The following is a 23,097-nucleotide window of genomic DNA, read 5'->3' on the forward strand; positions in this document are numbered from 1 at the left end:
CCTTCAAACAGTGTGGAGTATTGGACATGACATTTGAACTACTGAGATGAATTTTGCTAGTCCTTTAGGGATGGGGACTGGGAGGCAAGATAGCTAGCAAAATGATGTGGGAAAGCACCAGGTTGTGTGTCGAACGCTTTCCCTCCCTCTGGGCCAGCAGCTTTTGGGGGCAGGCTGCCGTCCTTATAAGGGTGGCTGCCTCAACGGCAACTACTTAATTTTCTGTTGCAAACAAAATGCAACCCAATGCCCGTTTACCGTTGAAACAGGGTCAGCCTCTTCTTTCAATCATAGTGACAGAATTTCTGCCACCTCTGCAGAATTCTGATCAGTATTCTGGATTAGGCCTGTTTCACTATTCAGAACTATCAAGGCTGATCTTCAACCTCAACTCCACTTCTCACACTAAGCCTTATCTTTAAATTTCCTCAGTACTCAAAAATCTATCCATCTTTGTCTTGAATTTACTCAGTGACTGAGCATCCATAGTTCTCTGGGTTAGGGAATTCCAAAGACTCAGAACTCTTCAGTGAAAAAAATGCTCCTTATCTCAGATGTAAATGGCCAGCCCCTTATTCTGAGACTGACCCTATGTCCTAGATTCCAAAACTATTGAAAGCATTTAATTAAGGATGATGTTTCTCTGTCAATAAGTCTCCGGTCCAACAAGGAAAGAAGTAGTGTTAAATCTTCTTCTGAGAAATGAATTTTTGTGGAGTGTATTACATTAGGAGATCATCTGGTTAACAGTGACTAAAACATAAAATGGTTTGAAGTAGTTATTTTAAAATGATTAATTTGGCAAGAACTTATTTCAATTATTTAAGAAGGGACCTGGAACAAGTAGATTGGAAAAGGTGATTGGAGAGCAAAACAGTAATGAAGGTAATGGAAGGAATTTAGGAAGAGAGGGTTTAGGTAGACATTTGGCACTATCCTTTGAAGGGCATAGATTTAGCATTTAAAACTAATATGCCTTGGATGGCAACAGGAATATAAGTTAATGTAATTGGAAAAAGATGCCAGGAGCAAGATTTAATAATTAACCAAAAAGGTTATGGAAAATAGAAGAGGGAATAGAAAAAGCTAATACAGAAAATAAAGAAAGATTATGAGAAAAGATTAACAGACAACATTAAATTGAACCCTAACATGTTTTATGAACAGGTTAAGCAGTTGGCTAGGGAGGAAATTAGGCCTATTGATTACTCAAAGCAAACTTTTCATGTAGAGGCAGAGGACATTGCTAAAGTATTAAATAATTACTTTCTATCTGCTTTCATGATGATGTAAAGGTTATATTAAAAGAGGGAATTTATGGACAGGATGGTGGAGAAGATGGCCGAAATCGTCAGTCTTCACTCTGTTGCTGGGATTTTCCGGTGCCGCTGATGATGAATGGAGTTTTGGTTGGAATGCCAAATTTTCCATTCTTGCTTGCTATGGGTCCTACCACCATCGAGACCAAAGATTCCCACCCAAGATAAACATTCGGACTACTTAAGACTGGTGTATGATACCTGTTCTGGTTGAAATGCATCCTAGATTATTGCAAGAAGCTAATTTAAAAATAACGTAGACATTGGCCACAAACGTTCAGTTCTCATTGAATGCAGGAGTAGTGCCAGCACAGTGGCGGTTTGCTAATGTTATACCAGTATGCAAGAAAGGGGTGGGGATAAACCAGGAAAATAAAGGCCAGTCAGGCTTACATTGGTGGTGGGGAAATTATGGGAAACCATTATCAATAATAAAATAAACATTCATTTGGAAAGGCATGGATGAATCAAGGATGGCCAGCATGGATTTGTTAAAGGCAGTCGTGTCTGACTAGCTTGATTTAATCATCTGATGGAGTAACCGAGAAGACTGATCAAGATACTGCAGGACCTTTGCAAGGCATTCATCAAAGTGGCAGAAAGGAGGCATATTAAGATGATGGAATTGAGAATTAAGATAAAAGTGGTATAATGGTTTCAAAATTGTCTAAGTGAAAGGAAACAAAGGTTGATGATAGATGGATTTTTTAAAAGCTGGAGGTGATTTTCAGTGGTGTTCCCCTCGGGTCGCTTATGGTCCATTACCCTTTACAATTTTTATACGCAACTTAGACTAAGGTTTAGGGAGCAGCATTATAATGTTTGCACACAATACAAAGTTTGGCAAAGTAGTAGATAGTGATGAAGCTGGTTATACACATTAGGATGATTTAAACAGGATGCGAAATGAGAAAAAGCATGGCAGATGGAGATCAGCATTAATTACAAACTGATGTACTTTGGGAGGACTGATATAAAAAGATAGTATACTTTAAATGTCACCATTCTGAAAAGTGTATATGAGCAGAAACTTGGTATCCAGATATACAAATCCTTAAAGGGGACAGGGCAAATTAAAAATCTGGCATAAAAACGCATGGATTATTTGATTGTTCAAATAGAGGAATAAGTTGTAAAAGCAAAGAAATCCTGCAAGTATGTTATAATTCACAATTTAGACCTCACCAGGAGTATTGTGGACAATTGCAGGAACTATAAGAAGCTTAGAATGAATACAGAGAAAGTTTCCCATGATATTACCAGACATGAGGTACTTCAGTTATGAGAAGCAATTGGAAAAGTTTGGATGACCTCATAGAAGATGATTATGTTTTAAAATTAATTTTAAGGAATTTGGAGGGGTTTAAGGAGAAATATTTTCATCCAGAGAGTTGTCAGGATCCAGAATACTCTACCTGAACAGCTGAAGGAAAATAATTCCATAAATAATTTTAAAAGGGTGTTCAACGGGTACTTGAGGATGAGGAACTTACAGGATTCCAGATGAAAAGTGCGAATGTAGCACTAAACATGACTGTTCTTTCAAAGACTGACATGGCAAACCAAATTGCCTCTTTATGTTTCTCTGATTCTGTGGCAACATTGAGTATGTGTTTGCAGCAGATTCAAGCTCGGCATATTCTTGCATCTAATGCAAGAATAATTCCCTCCTCATGTTCCTCATCATCAGCCCATAGTGCACCAAAGCTGAAGGACGCATAAAGGTACTTAGTTCAAGGAAATTATATTTCACAATGTGCATTGTCATAAGACAAACATAATTCCAATGCAAGATTCTGCAAGTGGGCCGACCACTGCGAGGAATGCAAATGGCCAAGCCAGAAAAACTCAACCACGTTCAGGAGAGGAATGTAGACCATAAGTTTGAGTTGTGATAAAAATGTTAAATTATGAAATTATTCAAGTCCACATTTATATTTTAAAGAAGTTTGTAAAAAAAATTATTTATGGGAACTATTCTAATTTCATATTTAGGAAAAATGTCTCATTTATTTTCTGGCAGAATTCAATATACTTTAGAAAGAGTTGCAGAAAATATTTTTTCTTGTATTGCCAATGACAACTCATGGTTCATTAGTGAGTTAGTGTTGGCTGTCAATGTTATTTTGGGTATTTTTGATCTCATGTTTGTTTTATTTACATCTTCATGACATCATTATCATTTACCACTCTTTTTTTCAACTACCATTTATGTCACTTATATTTTTTAAACAGCCATCTATTATACATCAATTTACAGTAAATTGGTCGTGTCAAACTTAATGTGCAGAATGCCCTGCAATTATTACAAATTATGACTTGAAAAGTAATTAAAGATTTGGCTGCTGAGCATTGTTTCTCAACACATGCTCAGCATTTATAGAAAATTTATAAAACTTTAACATTTTTGCAACAAATGCTTATTTACTCCTGGCGATGTCAAGCAGTGCTTCCAGATTGCCATACAACATGTTCAGGGCAGGTTTAGATAGTTTTTAGCTAGGAAAAATAATATTTGGTGATTAGAAAAACAGCTTGATCCCAGCTTTTCATTGTGTACAGTGCTATTCAAAATATTAGGGGACGTTATTCAGACATCAGTGTCAAACTCTAGTTGAGGGTAAGTTGCTGGTAAGTTTAGAGCTTGCTGTTACCAAAACTAAATGTTTTTTTAGATGTTTTTATTCCCTCCAATTAATACTCCAACTTTGTTTATAAATTGCTAAAAATGCAATCTCAGTCTACCAACTAATTTATTGCACAATTATGTATTCATGGTGAAAGATGCACTATACATTCAAATATGAAAGTCTTGATTTAAAATCCTCATCCTTGTTTTTAAATCCCTCCATGGCCTCATCCTTCCCTACCTCTCTAAACCCCTTCAATGCCACAACCGTCTTGAGATATCTGTGCTCCTCTATTTCTAGCCTCATGTGCATTCCAAATCATAATTACATCACCATTGGTCGCTGTGCCTTAAGTTGCCTATGCCCCAGATTTGGAATTCCTTCCTGACACCTCTCTGTCCCTCTGCCTCACCTTCCTCTTTTAAGAGACTTCTTAAAACCTACCTCTCTGACTAGGTCTCCTTATGTGGCTCACAAGGCAACAAGCAAACTTCAAGCTGCCTGCTGATTTGCATGATACTAGCATTAAACGCGTTGACAAGTGACTGCACTCCTTAACAAATACCCAACGTGAATAATGCCAGCACCACTTAAAACTACCCTGCACTGCATCAAGTCAGACTGCACCTCTTTGGGTTCAGACGAATCTGGATTGAGATCAGGAGTAGTGGGATTCCCCTCAAGTGGAGGGGGGGTGGAATACTGTGATTAGATGTGGTTATGGGGGAATTCCCTGGGGGTCACGGACATGGGTGGTGTCCCATGCAAGAAGCAATCTGGATTTAAAATAGTTACACTGAAGTTAGAAGTGCTCTTATTTCTAATTTTTTCAGAGCAACTATTAACATATCACTGGCAGAACCATCCATAGTTAGTAACTTAAATTGCTTTTTCAGATGGTTCCCAGCTCAGTGCAGTTGTCCAGGAAAAGTTTGCACTTCTGGACAATTGCCATGTAACCCTTTATCTGGGAACTTCCAAGAGGGATCCCTGGCGCATCATTGGGTACACCCAAATCCAACGCTGGGGAGCCAGAAAGTTAAGTATAATTAACTTGTTTCAACATATTTTGTCTTTTATTTCCAAAGACCACTCGTGGTTCATCAGTAGGTTATTGTTTTGGGTATTTATGATCTAATGTTTGTTTTCTTTATTCATTCATGGGACATGGGCATTGCTAGCTAGCCTGCCTTTATTGCCCATCCCTAGTTTCCCTTGAGAAAGTGGTGTTGATCTGCCTTCTTGAATCACTGCAGTCCATGTGCTGTTGGTTGACCCACAATGCGATTAGGGAGAGAATTCCAGTATTTTGACCCAGCAACTGTGAAGGAATGGTGATATAGTTCGATTCCTGGCTTGGGTAACTGTCTGTGCGGAGTCTGCACGTTTTCCCCGTGTCTGCACGTGATCCCTCCAGGTGCTCTGGTTTCCTCCCAATTCCAAAAGACACGCTGGTTAGTTGCATTGGCCTTGCTAAATTCTCCCTCAGAGTACCCGAACGGGCGCCAGAGTGTGGTGACTCGGGGATTTTCAGAATAATATCATTGCAGTGTTAATGTAAGTCTACTTGTGACACTAATAAATAAACTTTATATATCTCCAAGTCAGGATGGTGAGTGGTTGGAGGGGAACTTGCAGGTGGCGGTGTTCCCATGTATCTGCTGCCCTTGTCCTTCTAGATGCAAGTGGTCGTGGGTTTGGAAGATGCTGTCTTTAGTGAATTGCTGCAGTGCATCTTGTAGATAGTATACACTGCTGCTGCTGAGCATCGGTGGTGGATGGAATGGATGTTTGTGGATGTGGTGCCGATCAAGCGGGCTGCTTTGTCCTGGATGGTGTCAAGCTTCTACTTCGCCGTAGTATGAGAACAAAGAACAAAGAAAACTACAGGACAGGAACAGTCCTCCAAACCCATGCTGATCATGATGCCCTAACTAAACGGAAAAAATTCATAGCTCTGACCTGCTCTTGTAGCCACTGTGTTTATGTGGTGGATCCAGTTGAGTTTCTGGTCAATGGTAACCCAGAGGATGTGGACAGTAAGGGATTCAATGATGGTAACACCATTGAATGTCAAGGGGCGGTGGTTAGAGTATCTCTTATTGATGAGGATCATTGCCTGGTATTTGTGTGACACGGATGTTACCTGCCACTTGTCAGCCCAAGCCTGGATATTGTCCAGATCTTGTTGCATTTGAACAGTAACTGCTTCAGAATCTGTGGAGTCACGAATGGTGCTGAACATTGTGCCATCATCGGCGAATATCCCCACTTCTGACCTTATGGTGGAGAGAAGGTCATTGATGAAGCAGCTAAAGATGGTTAGGCCTAGGACACTACCCTGAGGGATTCCTGCAGAGACATCCTGGAGCTGAGATGACTGACCCTTCACAACCACAACCATCTTCCTATGTGCTAGGTATGACTCCAACCAGCGGAGAGTTTGCCCCCGATACCCATTAATTCCACTTTTGCAAGGGCGCCTTGATGCCACACTCAGTCAAATGCGGCTTTGATGTCACTTTCACCTCACCTCTGGAATTCAGTTCTTTGTATCCATGTTTAAACCAAGGCTGTAACGAGGTGAGGAGCTGAGTAACCCTGGCGAAACACAAGCTGGGCACCACTGAGCAGGTTATTGCTGAGCAGGTGCTGCTTGATATCACTGCTGATGGCCCCTTCCATCACTACTGATGATGGAGAGTAGACCTATTGGGCGGTAATTGACTGGGTTGGATTTATCCTGCTTTTTGTGTACAGGACATACCTGAGCAACTTCCCACATTGTCGGGTAGATGCCAGTGTTATAACTGTACTGGAAGAGCTTGGCTAGGGGAGTGGCAAGTTCTGAAGTGCAAGTCTTCAGTACTATTGCTGGATCTTTATCAGAGCCTTTGCAGTATCAGTGCCTCCAACTGTTTCTTGATATTATGTGGAGTGTATCGAATTGGCTGGAGACTGACATCTGAGATGCTGGGGACCACTGAAGGCCGAGATGGATCATCCACCTGGCATTTCTGGCTGAAGATTGCTTCAGCCTTATCTTTTCCACTGGTGTGCTGGGCTCTTCTATCATTGAGGATGAGGATATTTGTGGAGGCTCCTCCTCCAGTGAGTTGTTGAATTGTCCACCACCATTCACAACTGATTGTGGCAGGGCTGCAGAATTTGGATCTGATCCATTGGTTGTGGGATAGCTTAGCTCTGTCTATAACTTGCTGTTTATGCTGTTTGGCATGCAAGTAGCATGTGTTCTAGCTTCACCAGGTTGACACCTCATTTTTAGGTATGTCTGTAGCTGCTCCTGGTATGTCTTTCTGCACTCTCCACTGAACCAAGGTTGATCCCCTGGCTTGATGGTAATGGTTGAGTGGGGGATATGACATGCCATGAGTTTGCAGACTGTGCTGGAGTTTTGCTGCTGTTGATGGCCCACCGTGCCAGTCTTGAGATGCTAGATCTGTTCAAAGTCTGTCCCATTTAGCACAGTGATAGTGCCACACAGCAAGATGGAGGTCATTCTTAATGTGAAGGCAGGACTTTGTCTCATGACTCTTTCCAATACTGTCGTGGACAGATGCATCCACAGCTGGCAAATTGGTAAGGATGAAGTCAAGTATGTGTTTCCCTCTTGTTGGTTTCCTCACCACCTGCTGCAGTCCCAGTCTAACAGTTATATCCTTTAGGATCTGACCAGCTTGACCAGTAGTGCTGCTGCCGAGCCACTCTTGGTGGTGGACATTGAAATCCCCCACCCAGAGTACATTTTGTGCCCTTGTCACCTTCAGTACTTCCTCCAAGTGTTGTTCAACATGATTCATCAGCCGAAGGTGGACAGTACGTGGTAACTAGTATGACATTTCCTTGGCCATGTTTAACCTGAAGCCATGAGACTTCATGAGGTCCGGTGTCAATGTTGAGCACTCCCAGGACAACTCCCTCCCGACTGTATACCACTGTGCTGCCACCTCTGCTGGGTCTGTCCTGTCGATGGGACAGGACATATTCATGGATGGTAATGGTGGTGTCTGGAGTGTTATCTGTAAGGTATGGTTCTGTGGGAATGACTATGTCAGGCTGTTGCTTCACTAGTCTGTGACACAGCTCTCCCAATTTTGGCACTTGCCCCCAGATGTTAGTAGAGAGGACTTTGCAGGGTTGACAGGACTGTTTGTTTTGCTGTTGTCTTTTCTGGTGCCTAGGTTGATGCCAGGTAGTCTGTCTGGTTTCATTCCTTTTTACTGACTTCATAGCAATTGACACAACTGAGTGGCTTGGTAGGCCATTTCAGAGGACAATTAAGAGTTAACCACATTGGTGTCGATCAGGTAAGGAGGGAAGGTTTCCTTCCCTGAAGGATATTTGTGACTTCTTCACCGCACGGGACCTTCAACCGATGCTATACACTAGATACATCGATGACATTTTCTTCCTTTGGACTCATGGTGAACAATCACTGAAACAACTCTATGATGACATCAACAAGTTCCATCCCACCATCAGACTCACCATAGACTACTCTCCGGAATCGGTTGCATTCTTGGACACACGCATCTCCATTAAGGACGGTCACCTCAGCACCTCACTGTACCGCAAGCCCACGGATAACCTCACGATGCTCCACTTCTCCAGCTTCCACCCTAAACACGTTAAAGAAGCCATCCCCTACGGACAAGTCCTCCGTATACACAGGATCTGCTCGGATGAGGAGGATCGCAACAGACACCTCCAGACGCTGAAAGATGCCCTCATAAGAACAGGATATGGCGCTCGACTTATTGATCAACAGTTCCAACGCGCCACAGCGAAAAACCGCACCGACCTCCTCAGAAGACAAACACGGGACACAGTGGACAGAGTACCCTTCGTTGTCCAGTACTTCCCCGGAGCGGAGAAGCTACGGCATCTCCTCCGGAGCCTTCAACATGTCATTGATGAAGACGAACATCTCGCCAAGGCCATCCCCACACCCCCACTTCTTGCCTTCAAACAACCGCACAACCTCAAACAGACCATTGTCCGCAGCAAACTACCCACCCTTCAGGTGAACAGTGACCATGACACCACACAACCCTGCCACAGCAACCTCTGCAAGACGTGCCGGATCATCGACACAGATGCCATCATCTCACGTGAGAACACCATCCACCAGGTACACGGTACATACTCTTGCAATTCGGCCAACGTTGTCTACCTGATACGCTGCAAGAAAGGATGTCCCGAGGCATGATACATTGGGGAAACTATGCAGACGCTGCAACAACGGATGAATGAACACCGCTCGACAATCACCAGGCAAGACTGTTCTCTTCCTGTTGGGGAGCACTTCAGCGGTCACGGGCATTCGGCCTCTGATATTCGGGTAAGCGTTCTCCAAGGTGGCCTTCATGACACACGACGGCGCAGAGTCACTGAGCAGAAACTGATAGCCAAGTTCCGCACACACGAGGATGGCCTCAACCGGGATATTGGGTTCATGTCACACTATTTGTAACCCCCACAGTTGCCTAGACCTGCAGAGTTTCACTGGCTGTCTTGTCTGGAGACAATACACATCTTTTTAGCCTGTCTTGATGCTCTCTCCACTCACATTGTTTTGTTTCTTAAAGACTTGATTAGTTGTAAGTATTCGCATTCCAACCATTATTCATGTAAATTGAGTTTGTGTCTTTATATGCTCTGTTTGTGAACAGAATTCCCACTCACCTGAAGAAGGGGCTTAGAGCTCTGAAAGCTTGAGTGGCTTTTGCTACCAAATAAACCTGTTGGACTTTAACCTGGTGTTGTTAAACTTCTTACTGTGGATATTTGTGAAACAGAGATGGGTTTTTACGACAGTTGACAGTGGTTTCATGATCATCAGCAGACTCTTAATGCCAGATTTTTTTTTATTGAATTCAAATTCCGCCATTTGCCGTGGGGGGATTCGAACGTGAAGTTCTTCCCCTGGAAGAACAGGAAAACATTGATGAAGGGAATAAAACACCCCTGCTGTCCCTCAATACCCAGAGCCCTCTCTGTCCCTCAACGCCCAGGGTCCTCGCTGTCCCTCAGCGCCCAGAGTCCTCGCTGTCCCTCAGCGCCCAGAGTCCTCGCTGTCCCTCAGCGCCCAGAGTCCTCGCTGTCCCTCAGCACCCAGGGTCCTCGCTGTCCCTCAACGCCCAGAGTCCTCGTTGTCCCTCAACGCCCAGGGTCCTCGCTGTCCCTCAGCGCCCAGATTCCTCGCTGTCCCTCAGCACCCAGAGTCCTCGCTGTCCCTCAGCGTCCAGGGTCCTCGCTGTCCCTCAGCGCCCAGGGTCCTCGCTGTCCCTCAGCGCCCAGAGTCCTCGCTGTCCCTCAGCGCCCAGGGTCCTCACTGTCCCTCAGCGCCCAGAGTCCTCGCTGTCCCTCGACGCTCAGGGTCCTCGCTGTCCCTCGACGCCCCGAGTCCTCGCTGTCCCTCGACGCCCAGGGTCCTCGACGCCCCTCGACGCCCAGGGCCCCCACCGTCCCTTGCGGCCGAGGGCCCACGCCGTCCCTCGCGGCCGAGGGCCCACGCCGTCCCTCGAGGCCGAGGGCCCTTAGTATCACTGTAGCTAACTTCATGGTGTCCAATATGATGGTGGCTACAGGTTCAATCGTAACCTTCAAAAGAGAATGAGATAAATACAGGAAGGAAAAAAAATGCAGGGATATTGGAAAGATCCAGGGAGTAAAACTAACTGGATTGTTTTTTGAAAGAGCTGGCACCAACTCAATGGTCTGAATGGCCTCCTTTGCTCTACTGTTCTATTCTGTTAGAGAAAAGTGAGAGCTTCAGACATTAGGAGACAGACTGCGCTCAGTCTTGAGAGATTTAGTGGCCTCCAGGTATTAGCAGATGATGAGTGCTCTGGACATTGAGAAACAATGAGAGCTGTCGGTATTGGGAGATGATGAGAGCTCCGGATATTGGATATGATGAGGGCTCTGGGTACATAAGAACTAGGAGCGGGAATAGGCCATCTGCCCCTCGAGCCTGTTCCGCCATTCAGTAAGATCATGGCTAATCTTTTCGTGAACTCAGCTCCACTTACCCGCCCGCTCACCATAACCCTTAATTCCTTTACTGTTCAAAAATTTATCTATCCTTGCCTTAAAAACATTCAGTGAGGTAGCCTCAACTGGTTCACTGGGCAAGGAATTCCACAGGTACACAACCTTTTGTGTGAAGAAGTTCCTCCTCAACTCAGTTGGGTCTTGGGAGATGATGAGGACTCCGGGCATTATGAGATGATGAGGACTCCGGGCATTGAGAGATGATGAGGACTCTGGGCATTTGGAGATGGAGAGGCTCTGGATATGGGAGATCACATGGTCTCGGTATAGTGAGATGATGAAAGCTCTGGATATTGGAACATGATGAGGACTCCGGATATTGGGATTTGATGTGGCCTCCGGGTATTGGGACATGATAAAAACCTCGGACATTGGGAAAGGATGAGGACTCCACCTTTTGTAACATGAGGTTTCCAGGTATCTGGAGATGATGAGATCTCCGGCTGTTAGGAAATGATGAAGATTCTGAGAAGAACATCATAACTGTGCTGAGAACAGCTTTATTCAAACAGCCCCACATTCCACGGCACAACCAACACTTCTAACCTCTCTCCAGCACAACAACAAGTCAGAACCAACTATTCACCATTTTTCTTTCCTCGCTTCAATTTCCTCTCTTTCTATGTTTATGTACAAAGTCAATGTTTTTCTCAGAGACTGAATCTGCAGGCTGCTCTTGCCAATTCCCCCTAAATATTTGTCTTTTTATAGCAACTCTGATATAAGGGTGTTCTACGCACAAAATTAACAGGGCCCAGGTTTTCATCTTGGCATCAAGCCACCTTTGCTTTTCCGCCTGTCTTAGGTCCTGCTTCGCTGGGTTTTTCCTTTTGAGCAAGGTCAATTTTATAGACGCATCCCAGCACCTGCTTTCCTCTCTCTGGAGCCTGTGATTGGCTACCTAAATAGTTCCTGAAGGAACATTTACTTCAGCTACAAGTTCTGCTTTTATTACTTCACTGTTTCAATACCAGAGACCCTTCTCCATCAAAAATCCAATTCCTACAACCCTGATAATTAATGGAACGACTGGTTCATGACATCCAGAAATAGTGGGTAATGACAGGAAGGAATTTTAGGAGACACTGATAATAAATCAAATATCACATTGTATTGTTGGATACACATAGAGAAAATATATTAAAAACATGGTGAGCAGTTTAGTTTTTGATGTTGAACTTTGTAAATGAATTACTGATCTGTGGGAGAGAGGCGAAGTCAGGTGGGTCACATGACTGGTACGTTGCCAATTGTGAAAGTAAGTATTGAGCCAGTCTGGGGGCTAGATGGTGTTGAGAGAAACCATAAGATTTCCTTGAAATCTTCTCATGGAACCTAGTGAGCTGCAATTGAGAATCCCCTGTTTTAGAGAATAGCTTGGAGGCAGGACCTAGCAAAATCCAGACAGAAGTGGCCTGTCGCCAATGCCTCTCAGATAGTCTGCTGCAGAGGGCTCAGATAAGGATTTTGATGGATTTGCCTACAGCAAAAGGTTGATGGCTATGCCACGCCATTGCGCTCTGCTGTTTTTGTCCACGAGTCCAGACACCTGCCATCCAAGCTGATATGGTGCACGCTACAGCCAGCCTACTAGGTCAGAGCTCCTCAAGGTCATCCTGCAAGGATTTCCTCCAGTGAAAGTCAGCAGCTTTCACTCACCATGCTGCACCCATCCATTGACAGCAAGTCTTGAAGTGAGACTTTAACGCAGAGTTCTAGCTCAGAGACAGTAGTGCACAAACTTGCCTTCAGGCCTTGCTACCTGCTATTTGGTGATCAGCTGAAAAGAAAGATGAGGAGGAAAACGTAGCGTGAGAGAGGAGACAGTCAACATAGCCCCTTGCTGAGGCTTCTGGCAAACATCCAACTCCAAAATCCAATGTAATCCCAATTCCCTATTGTCAATAATCCTACATTTTATCTTCCTTCTGTCACTGGCCATCACAGTATCCACTTCATCACAATACAAAAACAAAAATCATCCCAAAATAAATATTCCAACCAAATTTATAAATCAAACCATGCATACTGCTCCTGCTCCAAGTGCAAGTTCAGAGTGTGAAGAAGTTTTTTCTTAGCGAACGTCTCAGCTGAGTTCAATCCTTACTTTGTCTGAAAAAGAGGCATTTGCATTTTTCAACAGAAACCATGAGATGCCAGTTCTGGGTGAAAAGTCTCCCTCATGTTTTTTATTCTCTCTGGTGCAAGAGCATCGAGGCCGCTTTACGGTACTTCAACTGCTCCCCTGCTGAGGTCAGCCCACTGAGTAGAAGCCTGAATCCTCCTGACCTGTAACACATTGGGGATGGAAAATGCAAAGTGTCAGGGTCTGACTGAAAACCAGCCTGGTTCTCTGGAGAGAAGCAGGCCGATTTTCTCTCCAGATCTTCTGACACTTTGTCAAAAAAAACCAGGTGGATATGTTTCATACCGTCATGTTGAGGGGCAGGGCCCAAACACACCAGTAATGTCAGGTGCACTGAGATTAGGGCACCATTTTTAATGGACACCCTGGTCAGAGAAAAAACAGGTGCCCCACCCTTTGATCAGAGCTGGCATCTCTTTTGCACCTCCCCTCATCCCTCCCCCATGAGGCCTCCCATAGGGTCCGCCCCAGGCACTGCCCCCTGATACAGGTTGGCATGGTGCCAACCCAGCAGTACCAACCTGTGCTGTGGGCAGTGTCAGGCCACCGCCTACCCACATCCCTCTCCCTTGGGGTTTCTACGTGTCTATGAGGTTTGAAAGTATGCCTGGGGGCAATATATGGCAAAGGGGAGTCTTTAATTATATTTAAATTTATTAAAATATATTAAAATCACAGGCTTGAACCTGATTACGTTGCCGGCAAAGGGAGGTGAAAATCAGAGATCGTGATCTCGCCTGTGGGTTTCGCCCCTGCCGCCATTCCCATGCACAGATTGCGGGCTCAAGATCACCCCCATTATTCAACTTGCTGACCCATTCAACTATTGAGGAAATTGTATTTTTAAGATGAACATTAACATTAAAAATATGTGGAGAGCTGTGACACTTCATGAATATTTTCCATTTGCAATGTGTAGGACTGTAGTTCCCCTTCCCTCAAGCAATTTAATTTAAATTTTAATTGTAGGATTTTTTCACCGTTAGGAATGCCAGATTTACACCAAATGGCTAGGTGTAACCAATCATAGTTCCTGTACCCTCTCCCAAAAATCCCTGTTGATATGATGCGTGTTACAGTCAATAAACATAGAAATATAGAAACGTAGAAACTAGAAACGGAGTAAGCCATTCGGCCCTCCGCCATTCATCTTGATCATAACTGATCATCGAATTCAACATCCTGATCCTCCCAGATCCCTTGATCCCTTTAGCCCCAAGAGCTATATCTAATTTCTTCTTGAAATCAGATAACATTTTGGCCTCAACTACATTCAGTGGTAGTGAATTTCACACATTCTCCACCCTCTGGGTGAAGAAATTTCTCCTCACCTCAGTTCTAAAAGGTTTACCACTTATCCTCAAACTATGACCCCTAGTTCTGGACTCCGACACCATCAGGAACATTCTTTTTGAATCTACCCTGTCTAACCCTGTTAGAATTTTATAAGTTTCTATGAGATCCCCTCTCACTCTTATAAACTCCAGTGAATATAGTCCTAACCGACTTAGTCTCTCCTCATACAACTGGCCTGCCATCCCAGGAATCAGCCTGGCAAACCTTCGCTCTACTCCCCCTATAGCAAGGACATCCTTCCTTAGATAAGGACACCAAAACTGCACACAATACTTCAGGTGTGGCCTCACTAACGCCCTATACAATTACAGCAAAACATCCCTATGCTTATACTCAAATCTTCTCGCTATGAAGGCTAATATACCTAACATACCATATGCCCTTCTTTACTGCCTGCTTTACCTACACACATACTTTCAGCGACTGATGCACGAGGACTCCAAGGTCTCATTGAGTATCCACCTATCTCAATTTACATTCAATTAAGTAATAATCTGTCTTCCTATTATCGCTACCAAAATGGATAATCTCACACTTATCACATAATACTGCATCTGCCTTGCAAATGCCCACACACTCAGCCTGTCCAAATCATGCTGAAGCATCTCTGCATCCTCCTCACAGCTCACCCTCCCACCCAACTTTGTATCTTATGGTCTTATGGTATCATCTGCAAATTTGGAGATAATACATTCAGTTCCCTCTTCCAAGTCATTAATATATAATGCGAACATTTGGGACCGTAGCACAGATCCCTGCGGAACCCCATTAGTCACTGACTGCCAATCAGAAAAAGACCCATTTATGCCAACTCTTTGCTTTCTATCTGCTTACCAGCTTTCTATCCATCTCAAGACTTTGCCTGCAATGCTATGTGCTTTAATTTTACATAGTAGTCTGTTATGTGAGACCTTGTCGAAAGCCTTCTGAAAGTCTAAATAAACCACAGCCACTGGTTCTCCTTGGTCAACTCCACTAGTTATATCCTCAAAAAATTCCAATAGATTCGTCAAGCATGATTTCCCTTTTGTTAATCCATGCTGACTTTGTCTGATTATACCACTGCCTTCCAAATGCCAAGTTATGAAATCCTTGATAATAGACTCTAGCAACTTCCCCAGTACCGACGTTAGGCTCACTGGTCTATAGTTCCCTGTTTTCGCTCTACCATCCTTTTTGAATATTGGGCTTACATTAACTACCCTCCAATCTGTAGGAACTATCCCAGAGTCCAAAAGATTTTGGAAAATAACCATCAATGGATCTACTATTTCCAGGGCCACTTCCTTAAGTATCCTAGAATTAAGATTATCAGGACCTGGAGATGTATCCACCTTCAATCCCATCAATTTCCCCAAAACCATTTCTCTACTAATGCTGATTTCCTTCAGGTCCTCACCAAAACAAGTTTCTGTCAGCACTTCTGGCACATTATTCATGTCTTCCTTTGTGAAGACTGAGGCAAAGTACAAATTTAATTCCTCAGCCATTTTTTAATTCCCCATTATGAATTCTCCCATTTCTGACTGTAAGGGGCCTACATTCATTTTTGTCAATATCATGAAGCAGTCAGTGAGAAGCTCAATGTTCTCTTCCTGTCAAATGATTCCTTTCCACTCAGCAATTCATAAAGCTCTGAAAGGACCAAATTCATGAAATACATAAAATCTGCTGTCTCTTACCTGAGTTCCTCCTTAAATTTTTCTCATCATCCTGGACAAGGAACAATAAAAACTTATAATTTTAATTTTCAGAATACAGTTTTTATCCTATTCTATTACAAGTTGTTTTTCTCTATTATATCAATGCAGTAATGTTAACATTGCTCTGGACCTTCAACTAAACTCCAAATGTACTATCCTTTAAGCTCTTGCCTCACCCCACTCTCTTGAAATCAAGACTTATCACAGTTTTCTATGTTAACTTCTTAGTATCTTAAAATTGTGGAACGGCTTACCTCTTTCAGTCTCTCCTTTCTTCATTAAGCTCTTAAAAACCCAAATTTGGCATCTCCTTACCACTACTTCCTGCTTTACTTTGTTTTCTTGTTTACACTTGTCAATCTTGATGGTGTTCTGCTTTATGGACCTTGGCACTTTATTTGGCTTCTCATTTTTTATTTTAAAATCTGTTGATTGACATATTCAGAAAGAATGCAGAGAAATGGTCTATGCATAAATCACTATTGACTTTCAATACATATTTTTATCTGTAATTACCTTTCTGTCATTTCAGAACTACCATATGGTTGGGAGAAAATAGACGATCCGGTCTATGGCACCTATTATGTTGAGTAAGTTTGCTGCACATTTCTTTTTACTAGCAAATAGTTCAGAAAAAAATAAGTGGTTCACAGATTTACAGAAGATATTTTCACAGTATCTTCAAAATGACTGCATTGGTGTGTGGCAATTATTACTTTATTGTGCAATTTCATTGAATGTTCAGCTTTTCATCATGCTTTCATTTTTTCCGTTAAGGTGAATTGTGGCATCAACTGTTTCATATAGAGATTCTTGTAAATGTGAATTGTGATGACAAAATGATGAGCATTACAGAATAAATAACTTGTTTTTTTTTTGAGCTAAAACTATCAGACATATTGGTATCTTTAAGATCTGAACAATATAATAAGTATGTCTTTGTTTTTTGTCACCTCTCGCTGTCTCCTGGATTTTTTCTTCCTTGCATATTTCCTACTCTTGATTACTCTTATTTCAATGCTTTTTTTGTGCCATTCTTCTGCTCTTGCTATTTTTCTTTTTTCCATATGATGCTTTAGTCACATAAATCGAAAAACCCAGTTTGAAAATCCTGTTCTCGAAGCAAAGAAGAAGTTGCAGCAGCAACATCCAATGCAGCAGGATCTAGTGCCCTTTCCTATGCCAGCACCTGGTTTCCGAGGTAATATCGTTATGATACCATATGTAAATGGCATAAAGTTTGAAATGTTGTATGCTTTGTTATTGTGATGTCTTTCTTGCGTGCTGAAGTTTATTACTGTTAGTGTATCTTTATTAACTTTTAGAGGCTTTTCAATATGTTTCAGGACTAATGCATAAACAAATATAAAGTAATTAAAGCATCAATCATTGCAGAAATGATGCTGTAACTACAACCTAGGACATATTAGAATTGGTGGAGATAAATGTTCTTTTGAATTAAGTAGCATGGACTATCAATATTCTATAGAGTATAGTCATTATTCATAAGATCAAGGCCTAAGAATGAGGGTTTTTCTCCTTTATAACTGTAGAAGGCTCATCATCAACATTACCTAGACCCAAACATACCTGCCCAGGCTCTCTGCCTCAGCGGTCGCGCAGTACGAATGACCTGTCTCAATATCGGAGTGACAGTGCTGGAATGTACAGGCTGTATGGTATGTCAAAGTGCAACTTCACAGTCAAGCTGCACTGTTGTAAAGCAGACATTTGTAGTGGGGAATTCTACATCACAGCTTATTATTTGTTGTCAAAGGCACTGGAAGTGGAATGTGGTCTTCTGTTACCTGCTTTAGCATGCTTACAGTAATTGTTTTTAACCCTTTCATTTCCACATTACTCAAGTTTGCTTTTATTTGCTAAATTCTCTACGAAATGATGAGCTATGCAATTGGTAATAATTTTTGTATTCATCATTGTAAAATTAATAAACTTTTTTTTTTACAGATTTGAGACTAAAAGGGTTAAAAATAAAAGTAAAAACCGCACACTCTCAGTGCCTTTAGCACTGTGATGGCACATGTCTCACAAATGTTTTTTTAAAATACTTTTTCTCTTTGCGTTATCAACATAGAAAAGCCACTCTTCACTCGAGATGTTTCACAGCTGAAAGGAGCATTTCTTACAACATCACTGAAGAAGAGCAGCATGGGATTTGGATTCACCATTATTGGTGGCGATGAACCTGATGAGTTTCTACAAGTGAAGAGTGTGATACCAGAAGGACCAGCAGCAGTGGATGGCAAAATGGAAATGGGTGAGTGAATCAGAAAAGGCCAATGTCCTCTTTCCGTGCTGTGACCTTTCTACGATTCTGAATAGGACCTTTAATTGAATAAGTGTCACATGTACTTCAAAGGAACGTTATAAAGCAGCATTAAACAGTGAATTCTTGGCAGTATAAGGGCAGTTGGCCAAAGGCCAGCTCAATATAATAGGTTTTAAGGGATATCATAAAGGAAGGGAGGTAAAGAGGCAAAGAGGTTAAAGGAGGAAATTCCAAGCCTGAAGCTGAAGCCATTAATGGTGTAGCAGTTAACAATCTGGAGTACTCAGGAGGTCTGAATTAGATGAGCACAGATATCTCGGACATTTGTGGAACTAGAGGAGATTACAAAGATAGACAGAGGGAAGACCATGGAGGGATTTGACCTGCCATATCTATGCTGGCTCTCTGCAAAAGCAGCTCAGCTGAGTCCACCTCCCTTCTTTTCCCCATAACCATACAAAGTTTTCCTCTTCAGGCCCAATTCTATTTTAAAGGCCACTTTTGAAAGTCACGATCGAAAATTCTCCACCACATTCTCAGGCAGTGAATTCTAGATCCTAACCACTATGTAAAAAGGCTTTTCCTTTTCTTTTGTTCTTTTACTATTCACCTGAAATCGGTGGTCTCGAACCAGTTTCAACAGTTTCCCTCTATCTGTCGTTTCCAAATCCCTCATGACTTTGAACACCACTAACAAATTTTCTCTCAACCATCTCTAAGTGAACAGCCCCAGTTTCACCAATCTACCCACGTAACTATCCACGTAAGTACTTTATCCCTAGAACCCATAAATCTTTTCTACACCCTCTCTAATGCCTTTACATCCTTCCTAATTGTAGTACCCACAATTGGGCACAATATTCCAGTTGAGGCCTCGTCAGTGTTATACAACGGCCCTCTACAACTTCCTTGCTTTTGCACTCTATGCCCTTCCTGGGTACGAGGCTGATTTTGCCAGCAGAATACAGCCGGCAATATTGCGAGAGGCGAGTAATTGACTTTTTTACTTCGCTTATACTTCTCGCCCCACTACGCTACTTGACCAGGGGGGCGGAAAACTCCCACCCATAATGTTTGGGTTGTGACTAGGGTGACCATGGATCATGATCACATTTGCTGAGTTAATGTAAGCACCAACAGACAGATAACAAGATCAGAATATGACAACCCAGGAAGAGCACCTGGCTACAAAGTATACAAAGAGCAGACTTAGAGAAGTTTGAAGCACAGATTTAAACGTGGCATAGGGAGAGACAAGAGAAAATGGGAGCAAGAACTATCTGAACCAGGATACTGATTGCCTTGATTTGTTAAAAATTGCTTTATAAATTGTCTTGGTACTATTGCACCAATTATCTCCTTGCCTCTGAGGTCTCTGAATCTCCTACAATTGGTGCACTGTGGCAGGACCAGACATGGCTGGGGAATATTAGATTTTGGTAATTATTGATCTTGGCGGTTCGAGAAAGGTTCCCCAGATTCTGTAATAAGGTCACTGCAGTTTTAGATCGATACTAATGACCTCGACTTGGGTGGGCAGGGTTAATCGATCCAAGATATCCTGCCTGCATAAAAGCTGTTTTGGGATTCCCAAGGGATTTTCTGCCCCTGCTGCTGTTCCTGCCTCCAAAAAGGGGCTGAAAAATCCCCCCCAGAATCTCAAACAAAGTAAACTCATGCTGTTTGAGATTCTGGGGGGGATTTTTCAGTCCCTTTTTGGAGGCAGGAACGGCAGCAGGGGCAGAAAATCCCATTCTGAATGATCCTCGTGCAGTTTCATTCCAATCTATTATTTTGCTTGTTGCAGAATGCAGGAATTGAGCATTAATGTTGCATGCCTAATTATGCACACCATCAAAAGAGCCACTGAAGTACATAGTCTGTAGATTATACATGTTGAAAAAATCCTTGCCAAACCACATATATGCAACAGAAACCCACCAGATTTCAATTTGATGGCACAGCTGAGGGAGGTTAAGCCTGTAATAATCTGTCATTTAAGTACTATTCAAAGACTTTATTTATAATTCCTGCAGCATTAGTTGCCAAGATTATGAAATAAACTTCCCGAGATTACAACAGGCCTCTGTTACATAGTTAGTTTGTCAATATTGAACATAGCTTGGGCCTTTACATCTCTGAGCATTGACTATCCCAATAATAATCGGCTCATTTATAGAATCCACTTTGAAGGCAGCAAAAGAACTGCAGCAAGAGCGGGATTTTCTGGCTGTACTCGCTCCAAGATGGGAAAATCCTGCACAAAGTCAACGAACCTTTGTATGGTCTGCCCCCACTCACTATGATTCCCGTGGCATGTGGGACAGGAAAATTCCGCCCCAAATGTAAAAGATTATTACTTCACTGCCAGTTTTCAGTATTTTATGTGACACCTAACGGCACATTAAGCTTTCTAGAAATAATTTTATTTTTAACCTTTTTGCAAATATTAAATCAAACTCACCATTGACATTGGAAATATTTAATTTTCAGCGATAGTCTTTAAATGTTGATCTGTAGATTTCCAGCACTGCTCAGCGTGTAAATTCATATATGGTGAAATACTAAACGGTGCAGGCCAAAACGTCCAAGGTTTTATTCTCGATCATTGCTGAGTTAACTCGTTGCACTGAGGCAATCAGTTGGGGCATTACACTTGACCTTAGGCCATCGCAACTACCTAGAGGGGAGATCAACTAAGGCTCCTCCTCCTGGAGAGTGTGCATATGTGTGGCCATCCTTTGAGTACAGCAGTCATAGTTTCCACTTACAACTGATCTGCTTGCACTTTCTAGGCTCATAAGCAAAGAATAGTTATTTGAGCAAAGTAGCAGAAGACTGCTGTCCTCTTGGAACTTAGCAAGAGTCATTCCCCAAGGAAACAAGAAAGTTGATGAAAAATTGCTTAGAAAATGACTGAATAGTTTATTTAATGATACAATACATATATTGTGATATGTGTTGAGAAATTGTGCACAAAATTAAACTCATTGCCACTTCAGTATTTACATTTCTCAAGAGCTTTGTTGAGTGAAGTGAATCTTGGAGAAGTTTTCATCGGTTGCCAGAGATAAGGCATGGTAACCGTTGTAACCCTATAATTAAAATATGCCTGTTAACTGCATATTTAATTACCACATCTATCATCTGCTGTGCCTGAATCCTCTCAAAAAAACAATTAAGAAAGCAATTCAGTCCATTTTAGCTCATTTATTCAGAATGACCCTAAGATCCTATTGCAGTATCCAATTGATTTTTGCATTTGTCATGTTTGCCTAATATTCATTGTCGCTGAAAACCTCCAACCTCTTCCGTTGGGATTCACTGGTGCTGCTGCAATGAATGGGATTTTGGTGAGCGCCAAATTCTCCATTCTCGCTGGCAGCAGGGCAAGATTGGAGAATCCTGCCCTAAGCTTGTGATAACTCGTTGATTTACTTTATGCTAAAGACGGAATACACAAGAACAAATGCAATTTCTTAACTTCATATATTTTACTAAAGTTTTACCTTATTGTTCTCTTTCAATCCTTCCCTCTAGGTGACGTGATTGTCTATATAAATGACATCTGTGTCTTAGGATATACTCATGCTGAAGTTGTCAAAATTTTCCAATCTGTTCCAATTGGTCAATGTGTCAATCTTGTGTTATGCCGTGGATATCTTTTACCCTTTGATCCTGATGACCCAAACAACAACATGGTGCCTCCATTAACATTAGTGGACCGACAACCAAGCCAAGTAAATGGACGAAATAATTATGACACATATGTGGAGTTTGGTTCCCGGACATCTCGCTCAGCACCAGACATCTCTGACCAGCATTTACATTCCTTTAATCCAATACTCACTGATAACCAGATGGATGGAACATTATCAGCAGTTCAGGAGGATAGCATCTCTATGGCCTCTTCTGGAGCCACTCAGTGTGAATTCAAGACAATTGCTATTGTGAAAGGAGCTCAGGGCTTTGGCTTTACCATAGCAGATAGTCCCAAAGGACAGAGAGTGAAACAAATCCTAGATATTCAAGGCTGTGGAGGTCTAAATGAAGGTGATCTAATCATGGAGATTAATCAGCAAAATGTGCAGACTCTCAGTCATACACAAGTTGTGGAGATTTTAAAGGAATGTTCTGTTGGAACCGAGATCAATTTGGTCATCCAGAGGAGTGGTAAGTCAAACTTTTCAAATTTGCATTATTGTTAAAAATGGTAATTAACAATTATCTTGAGATGTTTCAATCTGACTGATATTTAATGGTGGTGACCTAAATAAATAGCTGTTATGCAGTCATAATAATTTCAATCCAAAATGAACATATTGGCCCAGATTTTCCAAGGGGAATAAGAGTGAGGGAAACAACAATCTTATAATGGAGCAAATCAGGTAGCAACTTCCTGACTAAACATGCATGCATATTACACAGTTCAACGTGGAAATCTGGAAGTTGTGCTCTGAGTTACCCTGCTTCTCCACAGGCTGTGCCATGGCAAAGAAATCAATTCAAAGGCATGAATTGGTGTACTTGCCCACTAAATGGGACAGAAAAAGTTAGAGCTGGTATATTCACGAGC

At 42.3% G+C, this 23,097-nt stretch overlaps 1 protein-coding gene across 1 annotated transcript in view; it reads left to right on the forward strand.

Moving 5' to 3' along the window:
* The window catches only part of magi2a (membrane associated guanylate kinase, WW and PDZ domain containing 2a), a 725,408-nt gene that overhangs the window by 569,364 nt on the left and 132,947 nt on the right, over positions 1-23,097 (forward strand). The window contains exons 9-12 of the mRNA XM_078235593.1: positions 16,764-16,821; positions 17,311-17,432; positions 18,327-18,509; positions 22,062-22,694. Coding sequence (XP_078091719.1) covers positions 16,764-16,821; positions 17,311-17,432; positions 18,327-18,509; positions 22,062-22,694 — 996 coding nt within the window. The remainder of the gene's footprint in view (positions 1-16,763; positions 16,822-17,310; positions 17,433-18,326; positions 18,510-22,061; positions 22,695-23,097) is intronic.

Source organism: Mustelus asterias, chromosome 19 (genome assembly GCF_964213995.1).
Source record: "Mustelus asterias chromosome 19, sMusAst1.hap1.1, whole genome shotgun sequence".
Classification (NCBI taxonomy): Eukaryota; Metazoa; Chordata; class Chondrichthyes; order Carcharhiniformes; family Triakidae; genus Mustelus; species Mustelus asterias.